This window comes from Haemaphysalis longicornis, unplaced genomic scaffold (assembly GCF_048455015.1).
Source record: "Haemaphysalis longicornis isolate Haplotype H1 unplaced genomic scaffold, Haemaphysalis longicornis Haplotype H1 scaffold_2, whole genome shotgun sequence".
Classification (NCBI taxonomy): Eukaryota; Metazoa; Arthropoda; class Arachnida; order Ixodida; family Ixodidae; genus Haemaphysalis; species Haemaphysalis longicornis.
The window spans coordinates 148006059-148031680 of record NW_027526295.1 but is presented as its reverse complement, the minus strand read 5'-3'; the positions used below and the strand labels follow the sequence as shown (position 1 = coordinate 148031680).

Here is a 25622-nt window from a genome sequence, read left to right as displayed (position 1 = left end):
AATGCAGGGCCAGCCATCTTTTGTGAGGGCATTCAGGCATCCCAACTATGACGGTGCCAACGCTGGGATCGCCAACAAGAGCTTCTACAAGTCGGACAAGGTGGACTTTTACTGGAACAAAAAAGGTTGGCACTGTGCCCGCTCCCTCCATCTTCTTTGCTGTTGTTGCTGTTGTCGCCAGTGCTACTAAAGATTGACCATGTGACTTCAGTCATGTTGCACGGCGGTCAGAGGTGTGAAATGGAAAATTTAGGAGCACGGTCATATGTTACACTGTCCATTTAGTGGGTGAAACTTCAGGCTTTGTAGTGTTGGTTTTTCACTAACAAGGCACCCTAGTGGCATGCACTTTTGCCTGCAATTGACCGAGCGTATCAAAAGCAAGGCACCTAAAGCGCATTCTTCTGTCGGTGTTAATCACAGCAAGGTGATCCCCTAAGTTTTGTACAGTGCCTTTCACCTTTTGTGCATCAGAAGGTGCATACAACACTTAAAGGGACAGACAACCGATTTTTTTCACGTATATGTTCTCGAGTTCATATGAAAGCCAGCGTTTTATATAGCCTGGTAACCACAAGCAATTTCTAAACAAATCGGCGGAAATAATTTTAATTAGGCAGCAAACTTACTGAAATCGGAAGGGTGGCGGTTCGTAGTGTCGAAACTTGGCACTACAATATGTGTCCCTGTCATGTGACCTGCAAACCTAGCAGCTACAGTAACTGCTGAAACGTTTATTTACGTATTGAAAAACTTTTAACACAAGTATTTGGACAAGGTTAAATTGTATATGTACATTAGAATCTCGATAAACGGAAATCGCTTAAACGAAATTGCCGCTTAAACGGAACAGTAGCCTGTAAGTTGGTTGGTTTTGTATTCAGATAACTTAAAGATACTCCCGGTAATCGGAACTAAATTTTCGGCTTCACCGTGTAAACGGAACCAGAATTGGAACTTCTTGTGATACCCATTGGCATGAGAACCACATTTTTATGGTTCCGGCTGTTTCATTTTTGTTTTTGTTTTTCTTCCTCCGTGTTTTTTTTTTTAGCTTCGTTGGGCTCGTAAGCCTCGTCTTGTAAGTGGTTAGCCGTGTTAGAGCAACGAATGCAACATCGCACTTCTTGTTCCAGCCGTTCGGTCTTGATTCAAGACGTTGAGGTTACAGGGCTCAGCTCCTGCCGCCTGGTTCGTGCCATCGTGGTGCTATTCGCGCTTCATTATCGCGTTGCTGTCTTCTAAATTCGGTGGCTCGTAAGCACTGGCAAAGTTGAGGCCTCTAGCCTCCATGAAGACGCAGTTGCAAGGACTCAAACAAAAATAAATGATGCATTTTGCAGTGCGCAGTGACTCATTGTTGCCAAATGAACTTTGTGAATGCTGTGCCTATGCCTCTTGTAGTTTTTTTGCTTTCTGAAAAACATTCACGTCATTCACGTGCATTCACCTTCTAGTGCTTAGAGTTCCATGAAATGCCATTAAAGGGGCACTGACACAAAATTTTGAAGGCGAGATAACTTCGGAGATAGATTGGTGGGAACACATATACATCATCTGCAAAATATCAGCGGCGAATACAGCCTAGAACATATTTAAAATCAATTTTAAAGTGTGCGAAACGCAACCAAGCAGCCAGCAGAGGACCACGCGCAATCGACATCCCGAGGATATTGTGTAAATAAACAACATCCAAACACGTCACGAGTTTGTGTTTGCCGCTTCCGCACTGCCGGCATTTTTTCGCTGGCTCGCCCGGCTCGCCGCTCCAATCGGAGGGCCGGAGGGCGGAGCTTCTGCTCTCGAGAGCGAACGACCCGATCGTTGGCGGCGGAGGCGCCGTGATTTCGTCAGCTAATCGGGCAGCTGGCCGCGACCAAAGTTCTATAACGATTCCAGGCACTCTGTTACTATTACTGTTTATTATCATTGGATGCGAAAACGCGCCGGAGGCACGAAAAGCCCACTGAGCTAGCCGCACGGTCGTTGTGCAGGCGGCGGCCACGGCCACGAAGTGGCCCAGGCCGGCGCAGGTAGCTCGAGTGATAGCTTGTTACCGCTGCACGAAATTGTCCCCAAGTCCCGACCATGGTGGCTTACATGAGAAAGGAGTTAATGATGCGATGGCGGGTTGCATAAAAATTGTCATCTGCACCGCTTACGAGAGCGGCACTCGAATATCCGCCGCAGTGCTAAGCCGAACACATCTGTAGGCAGACCTGTAGGCAGACCGGCCGGCTGCTCCCTGCGCGCGTCTTGCCACCCACCGTCTCGAGCGTCGCGCGTCGTTCTTTAGCCGCAGTAGCATTTGCACTTGCAGCGCCTGCGTCACATCCACGGTCGCTTTTTAATTAATCGCCTCACGAGATCAGTACGTGGGGGCATTCGCAGAAACTGCCGTCGATGCGGATTCGACACTGCTATGGCGGCTCTGCTCTGTGATATCCCTCCGACGGTCACGTGGTCAGCTTTGTTCACACAAAATCCACAAAATCCATCGTTTCGCGGCACTCGCTGAAACCTAAACTGCGACTGGCCGCATTGAAAATGCCTCTAATTAAACAACCGTCGCAGGCTGAAGCAAATGAGGTTTCTACAGGTTATAAGTAGGTCACTAGCTACTTATCGCAACACAAAAAAACAAGATGCAAAATTTTTGTGTCATTGCCCCTTTAAGACTGCGTAGCCACATAAATTTGCACCTTTGCACATCTCTCTCAATAAAAGGAACTCCTGTTAAACAGAACTAATTTTTTCGGTCCCTTGAAGTTTCGTTTATCGAGTCTACTGTATTTCTAAACATTATTTTGAAAATTTTAGACACGCCGCCCGCCGCTGCTGGGTTGCTCTCAGTGTGGCTAACTGAGCCACCATGCCCAGAATCAACGGCAGCGTTCAGTAAACAGACCCAGTGAAGGAGCTTTGACAATTTTGCCTGAGTCAGGGGCGTTTGTTCTGCCAAAATATTTGATTTCAGTTTCCAAATACGCCAACGGCAGCTTAAAAAAAAACGGCGCGCCTGGGGAGAATCGAACTTCCCACCTCCACAATGGGAAGCCAGATTCTACCTATCGTCTATCCCAACAGATGGCGCATTCGTGCACAATAGACCGTTGCATTAAAAAACACATAACGGAACAGGAAAGCCTGCGGTTCAAACTTTTTTACCTGGGGACAAGTTTTTAAATATCGTTTTTCATTTCGCATACAGACAAAAGTATGTTGCCGAGTTACTTTATGTCATGGTTGCCAGCATCATTTTTGGGAGGGACACATACGGCTCGCAGATCTAAAAATTTCGATTTAAAAAGTTCTAGGGCGTTATCAGCAAAACCGTTTCTCGTCAAGGTGCTTTAAGTGATGCCCTTTCATTTGGGATAGAGAATATATATTTGACAAAAATCGGTTGTCTGTCCCTTTAAACATGGTTGTATTTCGCTTGGCATAACTGGCCGAAATTTTGAACTAGAAAATTAAAGCCGTTCCACTCAATGTGAAAGCTGTCGGAAGTACAGAGCAGTGATTTGCCATAATGGGCTGTAGCGCCGTTATCTGCTCACTGCTACGTACACCCAATGGAGTTCAAATTTCCTGCCTTCGCAGTGCTCGCGCGCCCCCTGCCTGAAATTGCGCCAGCAGGAGTTCTGTTCTTTTTGTGCTCGCTTTTCCTCCCGCACGTGCCGGCGTTGCACTGCCACTTTTTTTCGCTTATACTATTGTAAAAACCAGCCCAACAAGCATTCCTAACTAAATGAACGCAGGCGCTGCCGGTTAATGACGTCTATTTTGCCTCAAATGTACCTACAGTTTTCTTTGCACTAAACAACGGGGAGATGTATGACAGGCACCAGCGGTTCACGAGTTTTGAATGGTTATGACTATATAAACCACTTTTGTTTCGAAGCCTCTGGGTTATGCCGCGACGACAGCCGCTACGACGGAATGCCTTGTGGCTCTGCTTCGGTCCAGCGAGCGAGCTGCGACGACAGGGCGAGCACCTAAAGTGCTGTGCACTTAAAAAGCACCCTGTGTTAGGACAGTTCATTGGTGTTGTTTCATCTTCTTGCCTCCTCTTGTTACCAAGAAAGCAGTTTGCATTATATGGACTTGCAACAATGTTTCAGGCAGCGGTGTGCTGTTGCTTACAAGCACGGAGGTGGACAAGACGGGAGGCTCCTACTACGGTGACCAAGGGCTACATTTTCTTCGAACCAATGGAGACACCGCCATGGTGAAGCGAGGCAGGTTTTGATGCGGTTATTGCCTTCCACTTATTGCGATGTTTTTTGTTATATTAAAAGCGTCCTGAAGCACTGTCCCCCTTAGCTGGCATCCCACACATAGCATTCCACATAGTGCAGTCTGAGTATAATAAAATCATGAGAATTGTCCAGTCATCAAAAGATAACCCACCCTGGAATTCAACGTGAAGTTACTTTTTTGCGTACATTTTTAATGTTTCCTGGTTTCTCACCAAAGAATAGCCCATCTCCCATTTTCAATAGCTTTTTTACTTTTTTTGGGTGGGCTATCTCTTGGTATTTTACAGTAATTTACTTGGTGATATTTATAATGTGATTAGTAGTTATCGTATGCAGTAAAGTTCAAAATTTTTGTAAGGACCTCATTTTTATGTATTTTGCAAAATGCCTTCAGTATACAGAAAGTAAGTCTCGTGTACAATTTGAGCACAAAATTACGATTTAGAAATGTAAGTAATTGTTGGCTCCCTAGATTTCAAACTGCATAATTGAAGGACCCCTTGTTTTTGCAGGTGCTAATGTGGTGAGCAAGCCTAGGTGTGTTAAAATAGTGTTCAGTTGGAAATAAAAAAATTCCACATGTAGAAAAATCACAGCTGCAAATTGGAGTTGAATTACCGCCATCAGGTCGCAATCCTACTGGAGTAAGCCATATCGTATTAAATCTGTCGCCTTTCACGAGATGCTTGTTGGCCCTCTTATCTTACCTTAGGATGGTTCTCTTTCTCACTTTTTCTTCGCATATAGAATGAGAGTAGCACATATAGCACGGTCTTCCAATGCCTACTTGCTGAAATGCTGAAAGGGTTATTGGTACTGTGTTTTGAGATTGAACTTCATAGATTGAACTTCAAGCTTGAACTTCATAGACGATGGCACGTTGTTGTCTTCCAGGAAAGGAGGGGCCCATCTACAGTGTGGAGTGGAGTCCCGACTGTGACCACTTCTGTGTTGTCTACGGATGTATCCTTCCGGAACAGGTGCCTAAGCTCTGACGGTCTTTTGTTGCGCATGGGTGCGGGTAAATGGGGACTCTGAGAACATGTTTTCGCTACAGTGAGTTTTCATTTTAATGGACCTTTTTCCAGTAGCGATCTGCGCATGCGCGGGCTGCAGGTCCGCCATTCTTGGCAGTCGCCTGGGGCAAAATAAACAAAAGCGCGCCCCTCGGTTTTCTGCTTAGGGAGCGGCTATAATCTGCACGTTTTCTTTTTTTCTCTCTCTCTCTCTCTTTGGACTCCTCGTGGTGGGTTCGTACGTGCATACAATAATGGCTTTCTAAGAAAAGGGGCGAAGACACTTGAGACTGACCACGCTGCCAGCACATGGCTGCCAGTGAGGGGGTTACGAAAATGAAAAAAAAAGGGGGGGGGGGGAGCACTTCGAACACGGCAGATTAGTCACGAGAACGTTCGCCTGCTACCGTGACATTCATGTGAAAGGTGCGGGTGACGGGTCAGTGCGGGAGGGGCAGCAAGACCAGAATATTTTGTGCACGAGTTCTCCGAAAGCCAAACTTTCTTGGGGGTGTGCCTTACTGCCATTTTTAGTTCGCTGTGGCGGCCGCTAGGGGGACCGGTACTGGAAAAAGGTCCATTCCTTTTACTTGGTAACTTCTGCAAAGTTTGAGCTTCGCAACGTTCTGGCTCCACTGGTTGCTTCCTGATGAACGCTCAGTCATGCCTGCCAAGGCCACCCTCTTCAACCTCAACTGCGACCCTGTGTTTGACATGGGCACCGGCCCCAGGAACAGCGTCTACTACAACCCCCAAGGAACCCATATCCTTCTGCCCAGTGCAGCGTTGCTCTTTTTACTGTTTTTTTTTTCTTCCTCTCTGTCTCGCCTTGCTTTCAAATGGCTCCCTGCAAATTTTCCGAAGAAAGCTTTGTGGCTAAACCATCGGACAATTGCAAGCGCCTGTTCCTCCTTCTTTCCTTTTTTTTTTAATTGCCAAAGCTAATTTTTCAAAGCCTTGCAGCAATGGTTCTGCAGGAACGGTTATGTGAACAGGCGTGTTGCATTATAGTTTTTTTATATATATATATATATATATACTGCGACATGAGACCTACGGGCTGAGGGGGGGGGGGGGGGGGGGGGGAGGGGATGAGCCCAAGCCTTCAGTGAAAATTTCTTGACTGTGCAGCGTGGTGTTAGTACAAGCTTTATTGTTCCGATGATTGAGCCACTACTAGTGTGCCAATTCAGACGGCAGTCTGCGAGGGCCAAGGGGGCTGTTAGTTTCAGTGCAGCCTGCTGGTTCAGCTTTGTCTGCGATTGCACCTGCGTCCTTCCTCTCTCGCCTGTGCTGCTTTGAGGCGTGTGAGCGACACTGCTCTGGCGAGAAGGGTGGCCCCCTTGACTGTGGCGGTGCACTGCTGCTGCTGGCGGGCTTTGGCAACCTTCGGGGCAACGTGGAGGTGTGGGACGTGAAGGGGCGCAAGCAGGTCTCCCGCAGCCAGGCCGCAGACTCCACCCAGCTGTGCTGGTGCGCCGACGGGGAGCACTACCTCACCGCCACCACGGCCCCGCGCCTGAGGGTGAGCAACGGGTGAGCCTCAACTTCCTCCCGGTCAGGAGAAACGTCACTTCCTAGGGATGCTGGCACAGCTGCTTGGCCGAGGTTAGGCTAGCCCGCAGGAGATGAAACAGTGCAGCCACCGCAACCGGCATTTCAATGCGCTGCACCGGAACCAATTGTGGCCGCTATCATGCTGTCCATCAGGTGCCGCTACCCTCTCCTTTGCCGTCACAGCTACGAAGCTTTGTAGTCTATCGTTGGCGTTCAGTGTGACATTATCCGGTCGCTCGCCCGTGCCCGCTACAATGGGCTGTTTCACCTCCTACGTATGTTCTTGCTCGGTGGTCAGGGATTAGGGGTGGGGAAACTGTTTGAGCTGCATGGGCTACAGTAGAGTTGCATCTTTGCCCCTCATACTCATCACTTCTGGTGATGAGGATTAGCGATGCAGCATTCTTGTTCATCCACTGAGTAAAAGAGTATATGTAAAGAAGTTGAGGGGGGAGTGCAGAATGGGGACCCTGTTGCAGGCCACATGATGGGAGAAATAACGTAGCGGCCAAATCAACGGTCACAAAATGTTGGTGCCAGTATGTTTGGAACATGATTATTTACTTGGTAACGTGGTAGCTTTTAATAGATGTGAAGTAAGTCAGCAGTACCTGCGTAACAATATTGTAAATACGAAACTAGCTGCTGCAAAATGTGCAGGTTACGCTTGCATTTCTGGAAGATTTGCAGCTCACACTTGCATTCTTTTTTCTTTGTCACCTGCAGTTCTTCTATCCCAGATTTTGCGGTCAGTTTGATTTTGAGCACACTTGCCGTCTGTAAAAGGTCCTGACTAGCTATGCACAAATGGTGCTTCCAGGAAGGGCCGGATACTGAAAGTGTAAAAAGTACAACCTGCGCGGGGAAGCAGTGGTGCCGACTTGACACAGAAGCAGGCAACAGTGTTAAAGTTATTGTGGCAGACAGCAGCACTCCACTTGCTCGTGGGGCCGCTAAATTTGGCAATCTTGTCAGTGCATGGTCATTCCATTGCTTACATCTTTCTACTTTGACAACACCCACACCTTTTTACCAGTTAATTTGTGGGCACAGTTGACATGAAGCATAATTTAAAGATTTTCGCATTAAGTTAATGGGAGTTTTATCTCCTTTTAAAAGTTGGGGTATTATATAATTGCAGTTTTTGTTAAATGTGGGTGAAGCTTAAGCTAAAGGTGGGACATTTTGTGTGAAGCAAGGCATAAATTGGAAGTTATCTTGCTTGTCGTTCATAAAACTTTTGTGTATGCTTAGCTGGTCGTTGCAGAATCACAAATGTTGTGTTTCCATAACTGTCTGCATCTCCCACGTGGAAAACGCAAGAAGTTTGCCGCCTGTTATTGTAATGTAGCATTTTGTTGATGCAAGACACATCTCTGGGTGTTAAACCAGGCATCTTTCCACTCTAGTCCCCACTGTCTCATTTTACCGCACAGTGCAACTGGTATTTTAAGTGCAGAGCACTTTAGGGGCTCGCCTTGTCGTCGTAGCAACTGTCGTCACGGCGTCCCACAGAGGCTTCAAAAGCCAAGCGGTTTATATAGTCACAAGCGTCCGAAACTCGTAAACTGCTGGTGCTTGTCATACATCTCCGCATTGTTTAGCGCAAAGAAAACTGCAGGTACATTTGAGGCAAAATATATGCAATTAACCGGTAGTGCCCACGTTCATTTAGTTAGGAACGCTCGTTGGGTTGGTTTTTACGATAGTAAGCAAAAAAAAGTGACGGTGCAATGCCAGCACGTGCGGGGGAGGAAAAGCAAGTACAAAAAGAACAGCACTCCCGCTGGCGCAGTTTCAGGCAGGGGGCGCGCGACCACTGCAAAGGCGGGAAATTTGAAATGTGTTTGACCAACCTCCGTTGAATTCATCAGGAGAGGAGTGAGACAGGGTGGCGAAGAGTGTGATGGGTGGTAAGAGTGAGTGGATAACGGCGCCACAGCCCATTATGGCGAATCACTGCTTTGCATTTCCTACAGCTTTCACATTGAGTGGAACAGCGCCTTTTTTTGCTGTTGTTCACTCAAAGTCAGGCTGTCTTGTTCCAAGTGGTGGTTGTGTTTGTCTTAGATCACCCTCTACTCCGCAATACTGTAATGCCTGCAAATGTAGCGTGCTGACCTGCTGCCCCCATCCCTTGCTGCGTGCAGGTACAAGCTGTGGCACTACTCGGGAAGCCTGCAGCACGAGAACCTGTGCCGGGAAGGGGAGGAGCTCTGGGACGCCCTGTGGCAGCCCTGCCCCGAAGGCACCTTCCCAGCCAAGCCCGTCTCCTACAAGCAGGTCTCTGGGATCCAGTCCTCACAGCCACAAGGTATGTGCACGCTTTGGTGAGCAACTATGCCTTAGAAGTACTTGTATGAAGCGTTGTGTGTTCATTTTATAAATTCCTGATCCTCCCTATCAGCAGAAGCATTGGCCACAACCGTAAGCTCGGTTGTTTCTGGGGAACTGTTGATCGATTGACCGTGTGGCGATGTGTGGAGCACTGTTGCAGGCCTTGACTCACACAGCTTCGCATTTTGAGCTTCCTTAATTAGTTTACAGGCATCGGATGGGTGTGTGGGGAGTTTGAGGATGCGTCTTGAGCAAGAACCCGAATTGCTATATATGTGCAAAAAATGAATGGTGATGCAGCAGAAAACTGTGTATAGATCCATTGGTACTGCCTATTTTTACTGCAATATAAGTTATACAGTTAAACCTCGTTATAACGAGACGGGCTATTACGAAATAATGGATATAACGAGCAAATCGTAATTCCCCTTGAAAGTCCCCATAGAAACCAATGTATTTAAAACCTCATTTTAACGAGGTAAAATTTCCCTGTTACGGGATATAACGAACAAATTTCGTTGAGAAATCAAATTTTGAGCTAATTTTACAACAGTGCGCAACGCGTATTTGAGACAGGGCGTGACGCAGCAACTGTATTAGCAGTTCAAAACTCCCGCCACGCGCGCGAAGCTGGCTGGCGCGCCATGCGGACGCTGCGCCTGCGAAGCCCCCGCTCTCCTCTCGCTGCGCACAGCATGCAGACAATGGGGCCCTTCGATTTATAGTGTCGGACTCACCGCGAGCTCCCCGAGAAGCAGCCCGACGTTCGATTTTCCCACGTATCCCTATGGCTTCGGGGAATCCGCGGACTATCCGCGGTGAGCCCGAGAAGAACCCCAATGCACACGGTGCGCGCGGTTGCGTCGCCTTCCCCCCCCCCTCCCCCTCCTGCCCTGTTCGTACCGCCGACGTCGCTGCGTAGTTGTGTGTGCGTGGGTTTTGGCAGTCTTCGGCCTTATCTTTTATCGTACTGCCAGCGTGATTCCAACAACGCGAGTGCGACAGGTGGGAAGCGAAAGCGAAAGACTATCACGCTTGAACAGAAGACGGCTATGATAAAAAGCCGTCGCATCGGGCGCGAAGGAAGGTAAGGTGCACTCCGTGGTAAGGTGGCAAGAGACTTTGACGTGTGGACGAGTACACTGTCCACCATCGTGAGCAACCGAGACTCCATCGTCAGCGCTGTTGCACATGGCTTGAAAAGAAGCGCTAAGGACGGCGTCGCAGGCACTAGATGCGGTGGACGTGCTGCGTCGCTACTTCGACGCGCACGAGGGCGGCGAAGATGGCGTGAACGTAGCGGCCGCAGCTGAGAGAGCCATCGAGCCATCGGTCACATCAGGAAGGTGCATCAATGTCCAATTACGGACTTCTTCGTAGCCAAGTCTGTTTGAAATATCTGTTTGAAATACGAGTTTTGAACTGTAATAAAGTAGGTTCGTGACTTTTCCTTTTTACCTCCGGAATGTGTTTATTTTACTGACTATCGCAGTGCAGCAAGATGCTATTTCGCCCGCTTTTTGTTTTAGGTATACAATGCTAATATTTGCAGTAAATGTCGGCTATGGCTATAACGAAATATTGGCTATAACGAGCGAATCGCGGTGCCCCTTCAATTTCGTTATAACGAGGTTTAACTGTATACCAATTACCTGTTTCTGACATTGGACGTGGGGGCCTTGAAAGCAATAAGAATGCAAACACACCGCAAATTTCTTGCATTTAGCATACAGTTAGAACTAGTGTAATATTTCTTTTATGCTACTTTTGTAATTTTGACAATCAAATGCAGAAAGTTAGTTGTTATGATAGAAGGGATTAATGTGCGCCGATCAGGCTTTGCCAAAATAAAAAGTTTTGTGCATTTGCTGTTTCGATTATATTTGGTCTACTGAAGAGGTGCCTGCCAAGATTGCGTTGCAACCAACTTGTAGAGCTCGTAATTAAGGTATCCAGGAAACTTGAGAAGTTTATAGGTGCCTTAATAAGTCTCTTATCTTGAGTGCTGTGCTCATTGGATGACACCATTCGCCTCTCTCCTGTCATAAAAAAGTTGAGTGTGCTTGCCATTTTTGTGTAGTGCTATCACCATTATAGAGTGGTTACAGCACTCTAGTTGCTGTCATCATCATCATCATTATCCGATTCGTGCAGGATGAAGGCCTCTCCCATGTTCCTGCAACCACTCCTATGTTCCGATGCCCTAGTTTATTGTTTGCCTCTAAATTTTCTGATTTATTCCTTGCATCAAGCTAATGGCCTTCCTTTGCTTCTATCCCAGTCTTTCGGCGGCCACTCTGTTACCATGCTGGTCCAGTAGTTGTCAGTGTCTGCATTACATGTCCAGCCCGAATACACTTCTTCCCTTCCTCCTAATTTTTCTTGCATTGGTTGTACTATAGCTTTTTTTGTACTGTCGGTTGTACTAAAATCCGAACTTTGTCTGTTGTTTGGAGCCGGTCAGAGGGAGTTGGCCAGGTCACGGTTTTAGGCTGCCCTGCTGGTTTTGGGCCTTTTCTAATGTGTTTCATCACCACCATTCCTGCTGTCTGCTGTTCACAGCCTGCAAACAGGTGTACCGGCCACCGGGGGCTCGGGGCCAGCCTTCCTCGTTCAAGGTCAAGGACGACGAGAGCTCGGCCGGCGACAAGCCCAACGATGCCGCACCCAAGTCCAAGACGGCCATCAAGAACCAGAAGCGGAAGGAAGCCAAGAAGGCCAAGAAGGAGAACGCCGAGGCAAGGACGCCCACCCACTTTTACGATTAAATATAGCACGACGTGTGGCTGGCTCCCAGCGAGAATGTGTACATATCTACGTGCAGAATTCGAAACTGATCGTCATTGTTCTCACCATTATTGTCAACGACGTAGCTTGTAGGCAGCGCTGGTAGCGAGGACGGTAGATATTTACACTCTTGCATATGCACATGACACACAGCCTCTTGTCATTGTCAGCATCACCACAACCTTCTCAACAGTGACAAGAAGAATGGAGGAATGAATGTAGCGTCATAATATCGTTTCTGATAAAATGCTGTACGGGTCATCCTACTCCTCATTTTATGGACAAGGGGACACGGGCGTGGGTTGTGTGAGCAGAAGGTAATGGGGGGAGCGAGATTCTTTTTCCCGACAAGAGATTGATGTGTTGTCCAGGGTAATGTGGAATCGAGCCACAACCTTTTTCCTTAGCGAGTATATGTAACGGAGTGTGTGGGCTAACATATGGGATAGCAGAGGACCCCGGCTAGCTTTGCTAGAGAATGCTACGTGCCGTACATTAGCCCCTGCGGAATCCGAAGACTCGCGCACGGGTTCGGGTACTCACATGCAGTAGACAGGCTCCGGCAATCCAAAGTAAGGCTTTATTGCCTGGCAGATACAGGGCATATACCAGACGACACGACTATCGCTTGCGGGCAGACAGTGGCTCCGTTCGCTTGCTCAAGCCGCAGGACTCAGACCCCGATATCCGTCATCACTGCCGCGGGAGCAGGGTAGGCATCTCTTGCGACCGATCGGGGCAGAATCTCTCAGCAGAGTCTCCTGGAGCCAACTGGGTTCACCGTCATCAGGGCATTCGGAGTAGGCACTGCCGAGCCAACCGATTCCGACCGAATTGCCCAGTCGACTCCCCGGCCGAGCGCTCGTTCGTCCCGCAGGTCGGCTTGGGGGAGAGGAGGTCTTCCCCTAGTCGGGGAGAGGGTGGCGCAAAGGAAAGGTGACAAACTGCTCCTCCTTTCATCGCGCACACGTTCGCGGCGAGCCGGTTCGGCGCGCCGCATGGGGTCACAAAAACGTCACGACTCACGTGACGTGCCGGCTACCCAAAATGGCGGCTCTCGGCTCGCGAAAACATGTGCTGGCGAGGCGTAGGGAAACAAGGGTCCCCACAATGGCTTTCGCTTTTTAGGTTAGGAACAAGTGTACTTGGAAGGGGTGCATGTGTGTGTCAATCCGTTGAAAGAAGAAATAACCCTGAAGTTTCTTGCCCGCTTCTTCGGCATGCACTAGTCAACTGTAGTGCCTTTCTCACTGGCCCAGTGGTAGCTATGGCATTCTGCTGCTTAATCAAGGTAGGGTTAGGGCTTTAGTTAGGCGCTGTGGTGGCTTATTCCTTTTTTCCTTCGTTGCTTTTGCGTTTTTGTTCCAAAGTTGCATTTCTTTCTTGTTGCATGCTGCCATTGCCAGGCTGGTGAGATGACAGACAAGGCCTCGGCGATACAGACAGTCGCTGAAATCATGAACCCACCACCAGCGCAACAGGAGCCCGAGGAAGTGAGCAAGGAGAAGAAGATCAGGAACTTGAAGAAGGCAAGCAGCCTCTTTTTCTTTTTTCAATTACAAATGCAGGGCTGCTTCCCTGTGGGGTAATGTGTCCCTTCTTGGAAGTATCCGTACCTGTTTAAACTTGTGGTTATCAAATCAGCTGTGATGTGCGAAAGTGTGAGCTTAGTTTTGCCCGTTTTGTATTGCAGTTGTACCTCATGGTCTAAAGAACTTTAGTTACGAGACACTCGAAATAATAATTTAAAAAAAGGGGGCGCAATTCAAGTTTTCTCGCCATAGCCCTTTTTCTGCATATCACTGCACGTGTGAAGGGAATGCCAGCGTAAAGGACTGGCGAGCTCAAGCCGGCTTTGGATCATCATCATCAATTTTTGAGGCGGTACACTATTGGTGTTTCAAAACTGCTGGGGACCATGAAGTTCCTGACTTTCTGAAGAGGGTAATGCTGCTCTTGCCGGTCTGAGGGCTGAGTGAACCGTGAAAATACCTCAAGTTCTAGCAGCAAAAGTGCCTGCAGCAAGGTTAACCCAGAACAATGCAGAGACTTGCTTGCACTACAAATGGTCGTGCTGGGGCATTCGTGAGTAAACTGACAAAGACTATTATGGGCCATATTCTGAGTCTCTCCTCCACTCCATTTGCTCCCTCTACTTAACTGAGGGGAGGATTCCGCAGTGCTTATGCATGAGGAAATCGATTTCAAGAATCTCCTCCGCTGGAGGCTCGAGTGGAGGAAGGACTCAGAATACCAGGGTAAGATTGTTGAGGTTTAGAAGCAAGAATGTTTCGCCTTGTTCACATGTGCTAAAATTATTGAAATAGCAGAAGCAAACCTGAGTAAAGTTCATTAATCATCTGGGATATCCCACATACATAAAGTATGCAAGGTACCGTATAATGCTCACATTTGTCCTGAAACCACTCGACGATGTGGTCAAAAATAAATATTGTTTTTCCACGATACGGTGCTTTTGTAAAAGGTTTGTAAACTTCTGTAAGTGTAGAAAGAATGAATTTTTCACTGCAAATGCCTTTTTCTTGCCGACTCTCCCTATTTCCTTGGTACCAGAGTATTAGCAATGCTCTAATTTAGACTGGGTCGTAAGTCGTCTTGAAGCTTTGACTTTGGCAAGAAATGAACACAGCAACAAAAGGGGCGTGAGGTGTACACAGTGCCAATGGAAAGTTTATGCCGGATTCTCAAACAAAAAAAAGTGACTTTTTTTTTTTTTATCATGGAGTTATTACAGTCTACGCCCGTTACAACGGACCCTCTGAATCCGGGAAAAAACGTCCGCTGTAGCCGAAGTATGCAGTATCCGACAAGGGGGGGGGGCAGGAATATGAGCCCTAAAGTGGGTACTTTGACTGATATTGCATATGCATAGTACATACACTTTCTTCTTTCTGCACGCCTGCCGCACCTCTGCACAGTGTTTGCGCGAGGGCAAAGAATCACGTAAACACCGCTCCCGAAGCTTAGCACCGGCACTTGAAAAAGGCCTAGCGCATGCGGTCAAGCGTGTAAAGACGCATAAGTTGAGCAAATAAAGCAAGAATATAACTAGGTGCAATTATTAACCAGCTATAAAACATCAGTCGTGGCCATCAGCATTAGCTAGGCTCTTTTAAATCCCCTCACGACGAGGCAGGTTTTCCCGAAACGGTTCGTCAAACAAATCGGTTCGCTGCCAGACGTTCCCTCAAGGCAGCTTCCACATTTTTAGCGATTTTAGTCTGGTCATTGAAGCAGCTGTAATGAAATAATCTGATGACGGACAGCTGTGAAATCGAAAGCTACACCAGTTGGACTGCGCACGGTTACCGGCAGATTGCACACAATGGATGGAGAACAACCCCTTACTTGAGGCATTTCTTACCTTTTTCACAGAACGGAACGGGAACGATGCATGCGTGGGAATAATAAAAGCCGAACTTCACTGAACCCGAGTTTTTTTATTCTATCAAAAACACGAGGGCAGACTCGCCCCCGAGTGCACCACTTCGGGTATTCGATAGCCCTGTTTTCAATCTCATCGGAGTCATGTTTATCGGCAGTGGCCTTGTTCTTGACGGTAGAGCGGACCGTCTGCTTAGACAGGCCTGTACTTCTGGCGATGTCGGCCTGTTTCCCCCTATGTTCAACTGCATTAATTACGCTTAATTTATCCGACAGTGAAATCAGCTACCCTGCTGCTCAAGCCGCTGGTCGTAAAAAAAAAAAAAAAAAAGCCAATGGCACTGGCTTGGGTTGGCTGCGCCAACGATCCGGCTGCCAGCAATGTTGCCAGACATAACAGTTTTCTTGCCAAACTAAACAAAGAAAAAGCACATCGGGTGCCAGCCCCGCGGAAGTCCGCTATAAACATTCAGTCGAAACAATTTTCGCCTAAAATTCAGTCTGTTGTAGCCGATAGTCTGCTCTAGCCGGGTCCGTTATGAGCGAAGTGGACTCCATTTAAAATGCATGGGGACCGGACAAACCAACAGAAATAGTCTGCTGTAACCGAAAGTCCGTTGTTGCCGGATCCGCTGTAACGAGTGTAGACTGTAGTACCAAGGCGTTTCTAAACCAGAATAAGGCAGTCAGAGTTGACGTTGCGTCAGAACAGTGTTTTGTTTTTAGTTTGGCATCTTTCCGAATGGCTTTCTTACGTCTTTAATCTTACTGCCAGCAGTGATTATTTTGAAGACAACTTACTTCACAAATATAAAATGTTACAAAACAAATCCGTTTCTTTTTTTTTTTTTTTTTGGCTTTTTTATCATGCCAGGCCATAAAACATTAAAAAGGGGCTTAAAACGCGAGGTCGGTCACCCCCAAGATCTCATACCAACCGAGTTTGAATCCAGAATTATGGAGACACTGCTGTTTTGCAACATGAGTTCTTCATTTGAGCCTGAAGAAACCCGCGTTATTTCCATGTGAATAATGCAGCTGCAAGCATCATGACGTCATGCTGCCATGTACAATTATTAACTCTCCTCTGATTTCTTCATGCTCTACTGTTACAAACATTCTTCATCTGGACCCTCGGACACACTATTTCTGGTCTGGCATGACAGCTGCATGAGAGATTAGAAAAAATTCAAAGAACACCAGTTTGCCTCACTTGCTCACGGTACCGCTGAACACGATCCGTCTGTCACAAGCACATTAAAATCCTACGACCTGTAAATGCTGCAACAGTGCTCAGAAAATCAGAGATTGAAATTCTTGTTTTGGGTTATAAGGAGCCAAGTGAAGGTGAACGAAAACATGTATGCATAACCTGCCCGCAAACAAAATGCTCGATTGAACCATAGTGACTCAAAATGTACCTATTGTGCGATTCGAACTGGTTCGACTCAACTGGTTCGAACATTTTCTTTCTTTCTTCATGTTATAGAAATGTGGAATGGTCTTGCCGAGTGGGATGTTGTGAGCTTGAATGCGACAGAATTTCAGTGCTCAGTGGAATTATATTACCAGCAACACGAAACCTAATGACTTTCCAGTTGTAGTCTCCTGTTTTCTTGTTTTAACCCCTCTCTGCAAAAACCCTCAAGTGAGGTTTACAGTACTAATAACTAAGTAATAAATAATTTAACATGCCTGCCACTTGTCGCAGGCAGTGGAAAGCAGGTTGGGCAAATTCCTAGGCTACTCTTATTCATTGCTGACGTGGAAGAGTGTTAAACACAACCGGCTTGTGTGCAGAAGAGTTTTCAAAGGCAACACGCAGCTTGTTCAGCGTCACCATTTCTCGATTTTGCGCTGAGTACAGCGTGGGCTTTGCTCTTGTTTGCAGAAGCTGAACCAGATTGTAACGCTCAAGGAACAAGTTCAAGCTGGAAAGAAGCTAGAAGCAAATCAGGTACGTTTTGCAGTGCCTCTCATGCTTCCCTCATGGGTCCTTCGTGCACTGCATGCAATGAATATCTTGGAAAGAGTTGGTGAATGGCCACTATACTCGGTGACAACTTAAGAACGGCACCGGAAGTTGCCGCTGTGCCTTACCACCTTAGCCAGATGTTTCTCCGCGCGGCGCAAGTAGGGCGTTACTGGGAATATTTTGAACATGGCGTGAGCCGTTCCCGTGATTTTTTGGACTTAAGGGGAGACGCGGGTCTTGGAATCCCGAAATTTGGCCAAAAAATCGATTTTTAGAAATCGCCATTTTCGGAAAGTAGAGCTATTTTTCTACCGGTTAGCAAAATATCCAGACCCAGGAGTACGCATTTGAGCCATAATATCAATTTATAGCACCGACGCCCGCTAAAATCGGCCAAGATTCGACGCGAAAATAGCATTTTTTCGACGACGCGCCCCTCGGGTTCTACGTGCGCCACGGCGTCCATCTTGGTCTCATTCGAAAGCGCGTCTTTTCGTTTTCAATTCCCCGCCAGAACCACTCCGTTTCGTCCGTTGGTTGCGAGTAAAACCGGGGTAGAAAAGAGACGGATCGCGCCGCCTAATTGGTTACTGACTGCACGTGACCGCAGGGCGCAACCTCATTGGCTGGGCGCCGTGGGTCGTCTGCTCGGCACTCTCATCACAGGGCAACGGCTCATGTATTCGTCTGTGCGAGGACCGGCAAAAGCCCCGCATGGCGTAAAAATAAAGTAAAGATGTCTATCGATAACCGAAAGGAAGAACAGGCATTATTAAAAGCGCCTGAAATACGATTTTCTGCTCCTGTGACGACGACTTATCGCGAGAACGGCGCCGAGACGGAGGTAGGCTTAGCGCCCGCGCGGGCTGCCGAGACGATAGCGTAGCGATCTGATTACGCCTGCGGGGGCACTAAGGTGCGTCTATCTTTCGATCAGCAGCAAATAGAAAGAAAAGAAATGATAAAGTGCAGGATGCCGCATGTCGACGTCGCAAGGGAAGTGTGTTCATTCTGTTATCAACGATGCCGCGGCGGGTCGGCCCGCACTCCGGCGCGCGCTTCCGCGTCGGCAGGTTACCATATAGATGAGCGATTTGAGAATTATAAATGTTCGCACTGTGCACAATGTGCGTTGGTGACGTGATATACGAGTAGATTAAACCGAAAACGTGGTTATCCCACCTAGCCAAGCGCATGCACGTCACAGAGCTGTGGCGGGCATTCCGTTACCAGCCCCTTCGCTGCAACTCACTTCACGCGATGCAACTCACTTCATGCGATTTGATTGCTACAAATGAAGCACTAACATAACAAAATAAACGTTTACAACTGTGGTGCACGATCGGGACCTCTGCCCTAGTCGCCAAAGAGTGACGGCGCGCTGCCAACAGCATAAAAATTGAAGCAACGTTCTGGCTTTGCTTTTGTTCAGTTTTTCTGCCAGGTGCCATCTGTAGACAAGAGGATTTCATAATTTTCCCATCAACTGATTTCAGCAAACTTGGTATGCTCGTGTTGAGCGAAAAGCGAGCTACATTCTAGAACCTTTCTTTTTTTCATATGCTCAATAGATAAATCTGTCACTTGTAGTAAAACTTCAACTGCGATTTTCTCAGCTTCCCTTTTTTTGCATATGTGCCTAGCCTTACAGGGGTTTTGAGGTAGTTTTTTTCAAAGGATTTCTACAAGTGTTATACCGTTGAATTCGGGATAAAATGAACTGCATGCTGAAGCTATTTTAATTGGCTCATTTTGCCTTAAATAATTAGAGGTCATTAAGTTTTCAGAAAACTGTACTTGGCATAATTAGATTAATTCTATCCAATCAACTATCTTTACAGGAATATAAATAGCTTCAGCATGCATGGCAGGTCTTAAGCTACACATCCATACTATTTATTTTAAAAAAAATTGAATAAAAAGTTCCTTAAAGGCCCGTAAGAAATTACTTAATTAGGCTCCAGTGTTTTCTTTATAACTCAAAAAATAATTCTACCGCTTGAAAACTAATTACATATTTGAAATGAGGAAGACAAAACACATATGCACAGTGATTTTCATTATCACAGACCAATTAATAAAAAAGTTCATTTCAAGACCCACGTCTCCCCTTAATATGCTTATCAACGACTCTAGTGACGACAAACAAACTGCGTGAGACAAGGCAGACGATATCACGCATTCATAGCAAACCCCTTTCAAAACGCGCGCGCACTGACGTCATGGGTCCGGCGCTTTGGCGGAGTGATACACTACATGAGGTGGTGCCGTTCTTGAGTTGTAACCAAGTATAGTGTAGGCAAGCGCATATTACGTTTGAACCCAACTGTGCGAGCGTCGCATCCTACATCTTTCACTCAAGTATTGTAGAAACAGGCATTGCTGCACGATACATTTGGGAGATAGATTGCTGTTTAGTTTGTTCATATTGCTTTATTATTCTACTGCAAATGTAGCAAAAAAAGGCTGTCATGACAAGTACCATGGGATGCTGGTTGTATACAGGGTGTCCCAGCTATCATGCACCAAGATTTTAAAAAAGAGTAAAGGCGTCACTCGAAAGAAACCAGGTGCATAATGTTTGCAGTACTGTGAAGAAGTGGACAGTATTTTTTCCTTTAATGAGACTTAATTAACTAATTGTAATTAATTATCTAACTCGAGAAATACTGTCCTAATCACTAAAGTGTCAATGAGGCACTTGTAGGTAACCACGAGGGGCATCAATCTAACTGCGGTATTTTCAGCGATGAACTAATTGCGTACACATTTATTCTGACTGATAAAGGAAACCCGCGAAATATGAAAAATACCACGTGACGGCGCCTCCGCGCGCACCGTAAAGCAACGCCCTCAAACAGGCTGCCTCTGAGTTAGCCAGAATGAAATAGACAAAAGAAAGAAAGAAGAAATCGCGACCGAGTTTGTTCCTTATCTGCACACGCCTCCCGCGAATCTTGCTGCTGCTGCTCCTTCCATGCATGCTATTATCAAGGTGATGCGCTGTCTCTTCGGGCGGGTAACGCGCGAAGCAGTTGCTTTCCATCAGCTTTGTTTGGGTACGTTCAGTACACTTCCGAACGCGCTGGTGGAAGGTTAGCCATGGTTAGCTGCTGTGGGTACGGTTAACGCACAGATCAGGAACGCCAACTTTCAAAGTCGGCATCAGCTTTATTGGCGCTAGAATGTATGCAATGGTAGGCACTACGCTTCGACCGTAACCATAGAAACTAGGGTGTTACATTATCCCCAGTTCATAGCACCCCTGATTTCTCATTTCTCTTGCCGTTACAAGCGGCGCAAAGCTCGATTTCGATTCTAAGTCGACCCCCCAAGATTGGATTGTCAAACTTAAAAAAAGGGGTCGACCTACAATCGTGTAAATACGGTAGTACAGCTAATGTTTGAAGTCTTGTGTGTTGGCGGTGGTTTCAAGATGTATGTGCTCATCTTTGACTTTTGTTTTCCTTTTCAGCTCGAGAAGATAGAGAGAGAGCAAGAGCTTCTGGATGAGTTGGAGGCTCTAGAACTGCATTGAACATGAGATGTTGGCAAACCACTTTTGTGCTGGCTTATTCTTTACTATTGACCTTTTTTTGAGGATTTCTGCACCATGCAAGGCTGTCAGTGCTGCTTGGTCAAATCATTGGTTTGTGTCAATGGAGAATGAGAATCAATGAAACTCTACATTCACTTTAAGAGGCCACGAAGACAAAATACAAGTTTGGTTCATTCAAAAGGTTGCCTCGTTCGAGTAACACTGACACCACTTTTAACGGAAACTTCAATGCGAGTCACCGCTAGTTTCCTGCATTAAGGGGGCAGACTGGTCTTAGAGCTATATTTTTTATTTATCAACCAATTTTAATGAAACTGCACTGCGTTATAGAGTTTTTTGTGCTGATTTCAAATCTCCTATTAGATTTTTTGTAAGCTGATTATATTTTGAGTTAATTAATGATTAATTGCCATTATTTTGGGACACAGTTACAAAATAACCACTCCATGCAGAAAGGCAATTACCACGTGGCTAGGCAGACAAATGACTAAACAATACAACATAGGAAGAAATTTTTTGATTTAGCTATTTTTGGTCGTTTTACAACACAGGGAACTTCGCTTTTCCCGCGCTCTGCCAGAAATGGCTCGCAGGTGGTGCCAATTGAACACAATAATAATTTTCCAAAGCCTCCATTTAAAAAAATTGTTTCCTATATTGTATTCTCCACACATTTTGGTATCAGAAGCAAAAAGAATTAAAGTTGTACCTGCTCTGGGTGCCAAGATATCTGAGGATGAAATGCTAGCTTTGCATTGCAAGAAAAGTGCCGTTTCACCATCGAATTCTGCACTAACTGAGCTGTAGAGTGCACTTTAAAATGCTATTATAATATAATAACAACAAAATATGATGCCTTTTGATGAGGAAATTTACAGACTGTTAGAAAAATGGCCGTGGAGGCCAAAAATTCCATTTTTGAGAAAACGCTTTTTTTGACCGTTTTTCGGTCCCAAAGACCCAACTGCCCCCTTAACTTATGGCGTGTTATGGGTAGCTCGTTACAATTGGCTGAGGCCGACAAAATCCAGTGCAAATTAAACAGTGATCATGAGCTTGCGAAACATGCTATTGGTGCTTAAAGTTGAGTGTGTATTCTTTTTATAGGGGTAAGAATGGTTGGGTAAGTGATGGAAGATACGAACACACAAAAATATAAGCACTGCATACGGCACAATGTGGGTGCATTGGGCTAATTGGACATGATGCTGGCCGACGCGTATAAGCAACACTGCCACTTTGTGACCGTGTTTGTTGAGTCATACCTAACGTTTCACCAAACGATTACTATCGACCGTAACAAAAATGCGGCAGACGCAGGTCCTGTCACAAGCAAACCGAGCACAAGAAGTGGCACTGCTGTGCTATCTAGGAAGGCGGATAGTAACCATGGTAACTAACGGGTGCATTTTCGGGATAGTGTCATACCCCTGTCACACAGCAGATCTAATGTCGTTTAGATCAAATGTCATTCGCTCTTAATGTCATTAATTCGGCGCTACACGAGAATAGCAAATGACATTTGAGGCGACTGACAATTGGCGGCTAACTGAGGTCCCGGACCTCAGTTAGCGACCAAATAAGTAGCCTCGACAGCAGTAGCGCGTCACTAAAGAAGAAAGTTCAGTAATAGACCAAAAAATACTGTTTTTAAAAGCTGTTAGTAAAACAAATTTTCCCCGTCATGTTGTTTTTCAAATAAAAAACAACAAGCAAGTACTAACGAAAAAGAAAATCTCGCCCTCAGTGCGCACGCTACCCCAATACAGATTTTTTGCGGACTTGTCTCGGCTTGTGATGTCTACTGATGTCGCCTAAACAGGTGATTTTTTTTTTATTTTTATTTAAACAGAATAATCCTTTGCAATGTTCTAAAAAAATAGTATGTATGAAAACATCCTAGATGCACTTGAAATATAATTTTGCGGTTTTGCGAGCTCACTAATTGACGCCACTATCACTATCAAATGACATTTGTTTCGCCATGTAGACCCGCACGGCCAAACCGAATGTCGTTAACAGCTGATGTCATTCACTTTGAATGTAATGAGATTTGCTGTGTGACAGGGATGTAGGTCTCATTCAACATACTAACTTTTTTTTTATGCACCTGACTTGGTTATATCCCACGGGTGTAAAAAATAAGTCAAGTTCCATTGCTTATAAAATGCTGCATAGGACGAGAAAGCATGTTGAACAGACACAACCTGCTTCTGCTTGGTGCATTTGGTTGCCTGCCGGTGTGCAAAGGTTGAGAGAGTTGGACAGCTGTAGAAAAATGTCACATAATGTAGGCAAAAGAGAAAAAGTTCCAATGTTGAAGATCCTTATTCTAAACCATTCTTCTTACTGGGCAAGTGTGACCAATTTTTTTTTTTGTCGATAAATTTTGAGCAATGGCTTCTTTCAAATTTGTAAGAAAAATGGCTTCCTTTCAATTTTTCAACTTGGCCACATCATTAGGATGTAACTCTAGGGTTGCTTAAACAAGAAAGCTTGGTAATGCCTTGGGTTTATTGGAATGCAAAGGATAAATATTGAGGTCTCCCACCATTATGATTTCCCAGCCCCTTGAAGTCGTTTTCAGAGCTGGAGCATAACGTATGCTGAAATAATTATGCATGCATGCAAATCCCACACAGTCTGTGGAATCTGAATGGAACTGAAGAGCTTGGGAACATCTGTTCTATTTAGTAGGACTTCCTTTAATCGAAAAATGTATATTTGAAGTGTTTAAATGCCACCACAGATGCTGTTCCAGCATCATTTTCAGCAAATGAAGATCACTTTGAATTATGATTCAAGACAGGGACAGAACTGCTACCTTTTTACATGTACATATCTTTACACATGTACATAGATGTAGACATGTATAATTTGTGCCACTGCCAATCACTGAGGGGCAAAAAAAAACCCAGCGTTTGAGTGTTTAAGCTTTTGCTGCCAATTTGTTATGTAATGTCCCATGGATGCTATGTTAAGACAAAAAACTTGTGAACATTCTGGTTCGAAAACAGCTTAGTGTTTGGAACGCTGAATCAACTTGTTGAATGCTCAACTGGTTCCTCTCTTATGTTTATCTGGAGTGTGAAGATCTTCATTCCATGTAATGGGGTGATTTTTACATTGAGTAAGCACAAAAACAAAACAACTGTGACAGGGTTGTTTACGCAGTTTACACTTACAGAGATTCTATTCTGTACAAATAAGTCATTCCCCTTCCCCTGGTCTCCTGTATGCGACACTCAAGTTTCAGTGCGACTGGATTGGCAGATATGCACTTGGATCTTTATTTCGGAGAGTTTTTCGCTGCTTGATTGCCTCATCCTGCCTGCGAAGTGGAGGAAAAATCAGAGCAAGGACAAATGGAGTGGTTTGTTGCATGTATAGCCTGTATTCAATAGCGAGGCATGCATGCAGGCAACCATGTGAGTGCGTCGTCACTGGTTACGTCGGACTCCGCGGGATGGCGGTACTTGTCTGTGCTAAGCGCATGATATGGGTTGGACATTCCAAGCTCTAGCTCGCCGAACGCAAAGTAATGCCTCAACTCCAATGTGAGTGCGATTAATAACAACTCTGTTGACACCACCGTTGAGAATCGGGTTGAAACGGAGCAGACGACGCACGCCGGTGTTTCTTTTTTTTTTTTTTTTTTTTGCGTGCGGCCATAGTGGCACAAGCTGCGCCATGTCTGTAGCGCTTCGGCCATGTCTGTGGCCAAGCAAAGCAATTGACAGCTAAACTTTTCAATGAATACCACCCATTAACATTTTTATTATTGGTGCTGGTGCTCCGAGAATCACAATTTCTTGTAGGACATCCATAATGAGCTGTCTAGGTTGTACCCAATATGCTCCATTCCTTCATGGAGAACATATTTCCTACCCCTGCCCCCCTTTTGCTCGTGTCCATCGTTTTTATGCAGTTGGACACACCTATGCAGTTGGACATAGTGCAAGTTTGTTCAGTGTGCAGGGGCATAATGTTGGAAAATGTACGGGGGCTAAGGCGAGTATCATATAAATAAAATATGTAGGAATATACGTAAGTGCATACTGTAAAGAAAGAACAGAACAGCATGCAATAATATGTGTTGGCTGCAGTTTCAAGGCACGTTCTAAAGTGGATGGCAGAGATGTAAGACAGTGCAAGGTATGAATTAAGGGGTAAGCTTTGGTTTTTCACTCCACCAAATCCTGTTTGCTCCCTTTGTAATGTTCTTTTACAGTAAAATCTTTGTGAACAGGAAATGCTCAAACAGGACAACTGTGGCAGCGTTGTTTAGTTTTGCATTTACACAAGGCACAAAGCAAAAATATTTCCTTTAATGGGAACCGAGATGTTGGCACTCCGGATAAACGGAACAGCCAAGCCAATTGTAAACGTTCACGCAGCAGACTCGGCCCGTAGCAAACGCACTGATCTTTTTATTATTATGAAGTGTTGCAATTGCCTAATTGCCATCAGTGACATGCAAGGGGGGGGGGGGGGGCGAAATAACTTCAGCAATAAAAATATATTTTAAATGCAGAGCATTTCTTAGCCTCGCCTGTTCCTGCGTCGGACGGTGTCAACAGTTCCGCGTCCGCAGCAGGTGCGCCTCTCCTTCCCTCCTCTCTCTCAACAGCAGCTGGCGCGCGCATGCGTCGTAGTCAGCCCGTTCGCTCCGTCGTGGTCTCGGCGTAACAGGTGCGTGATAGCAGCGCGGTGGGGCGTGGAAG

The 25622-nt window shown here is 46.0% G+C and overlaps 1 protein-coding gene across 2 annotated transcripts in view; it reads left to right on the top strand.

Annotated features, from left to right (window-relative positions):
- Window positions 1–20898, top strand: part of Eif2a (eukaryotic translation initiation factor 2A) — a 31307-nt gene extending 10409 nt beyond the window's left edge. The window contains exons 9-18 of one of the 2 annotated variants that reach the window (XM_077698379.1): window positions 8–125; window positions 4125–4241; window positions 5157–5225; window positions 5940–6041; window positions 6640–6814; window positions 8986–9149; window positions 11735–11910; window positions 13366–13488; window positions 17256–17321; window positions 20815–20898. In XM_077698379.1, coding sequence (XP_077554505.1) covers window positions 8–125; window positions 4125–4241; window positions 5157–5225; window positions 5940–6041; window positions 6640–6814; window positions 8986–9149; window positions 11735–11910; window positions 13366–13488; window positions 17256–17321; window positions 20815–20877 — 1173 coding nt within the window. In that variant the 3' untranslated portion in view covers window positions 20878–20898. Of the gene's footprint in view, window positions 1–7; window positions 126–4124; window positions 4242–5156; window positions 5243–5939; window positions 6042–6581; window positions 6815–8985; window positions 9150–11734; window positions 11911–13365; window positions 13489–17255; window positions 17322–20814 lie in introns of both variants that reach the window. The other variant, XM_077698380.1, reaches the window with a different exon arrangement.
- The last annotated feature ends 4724 nt before the right edge of the window (window positions 20899–25622 follow it).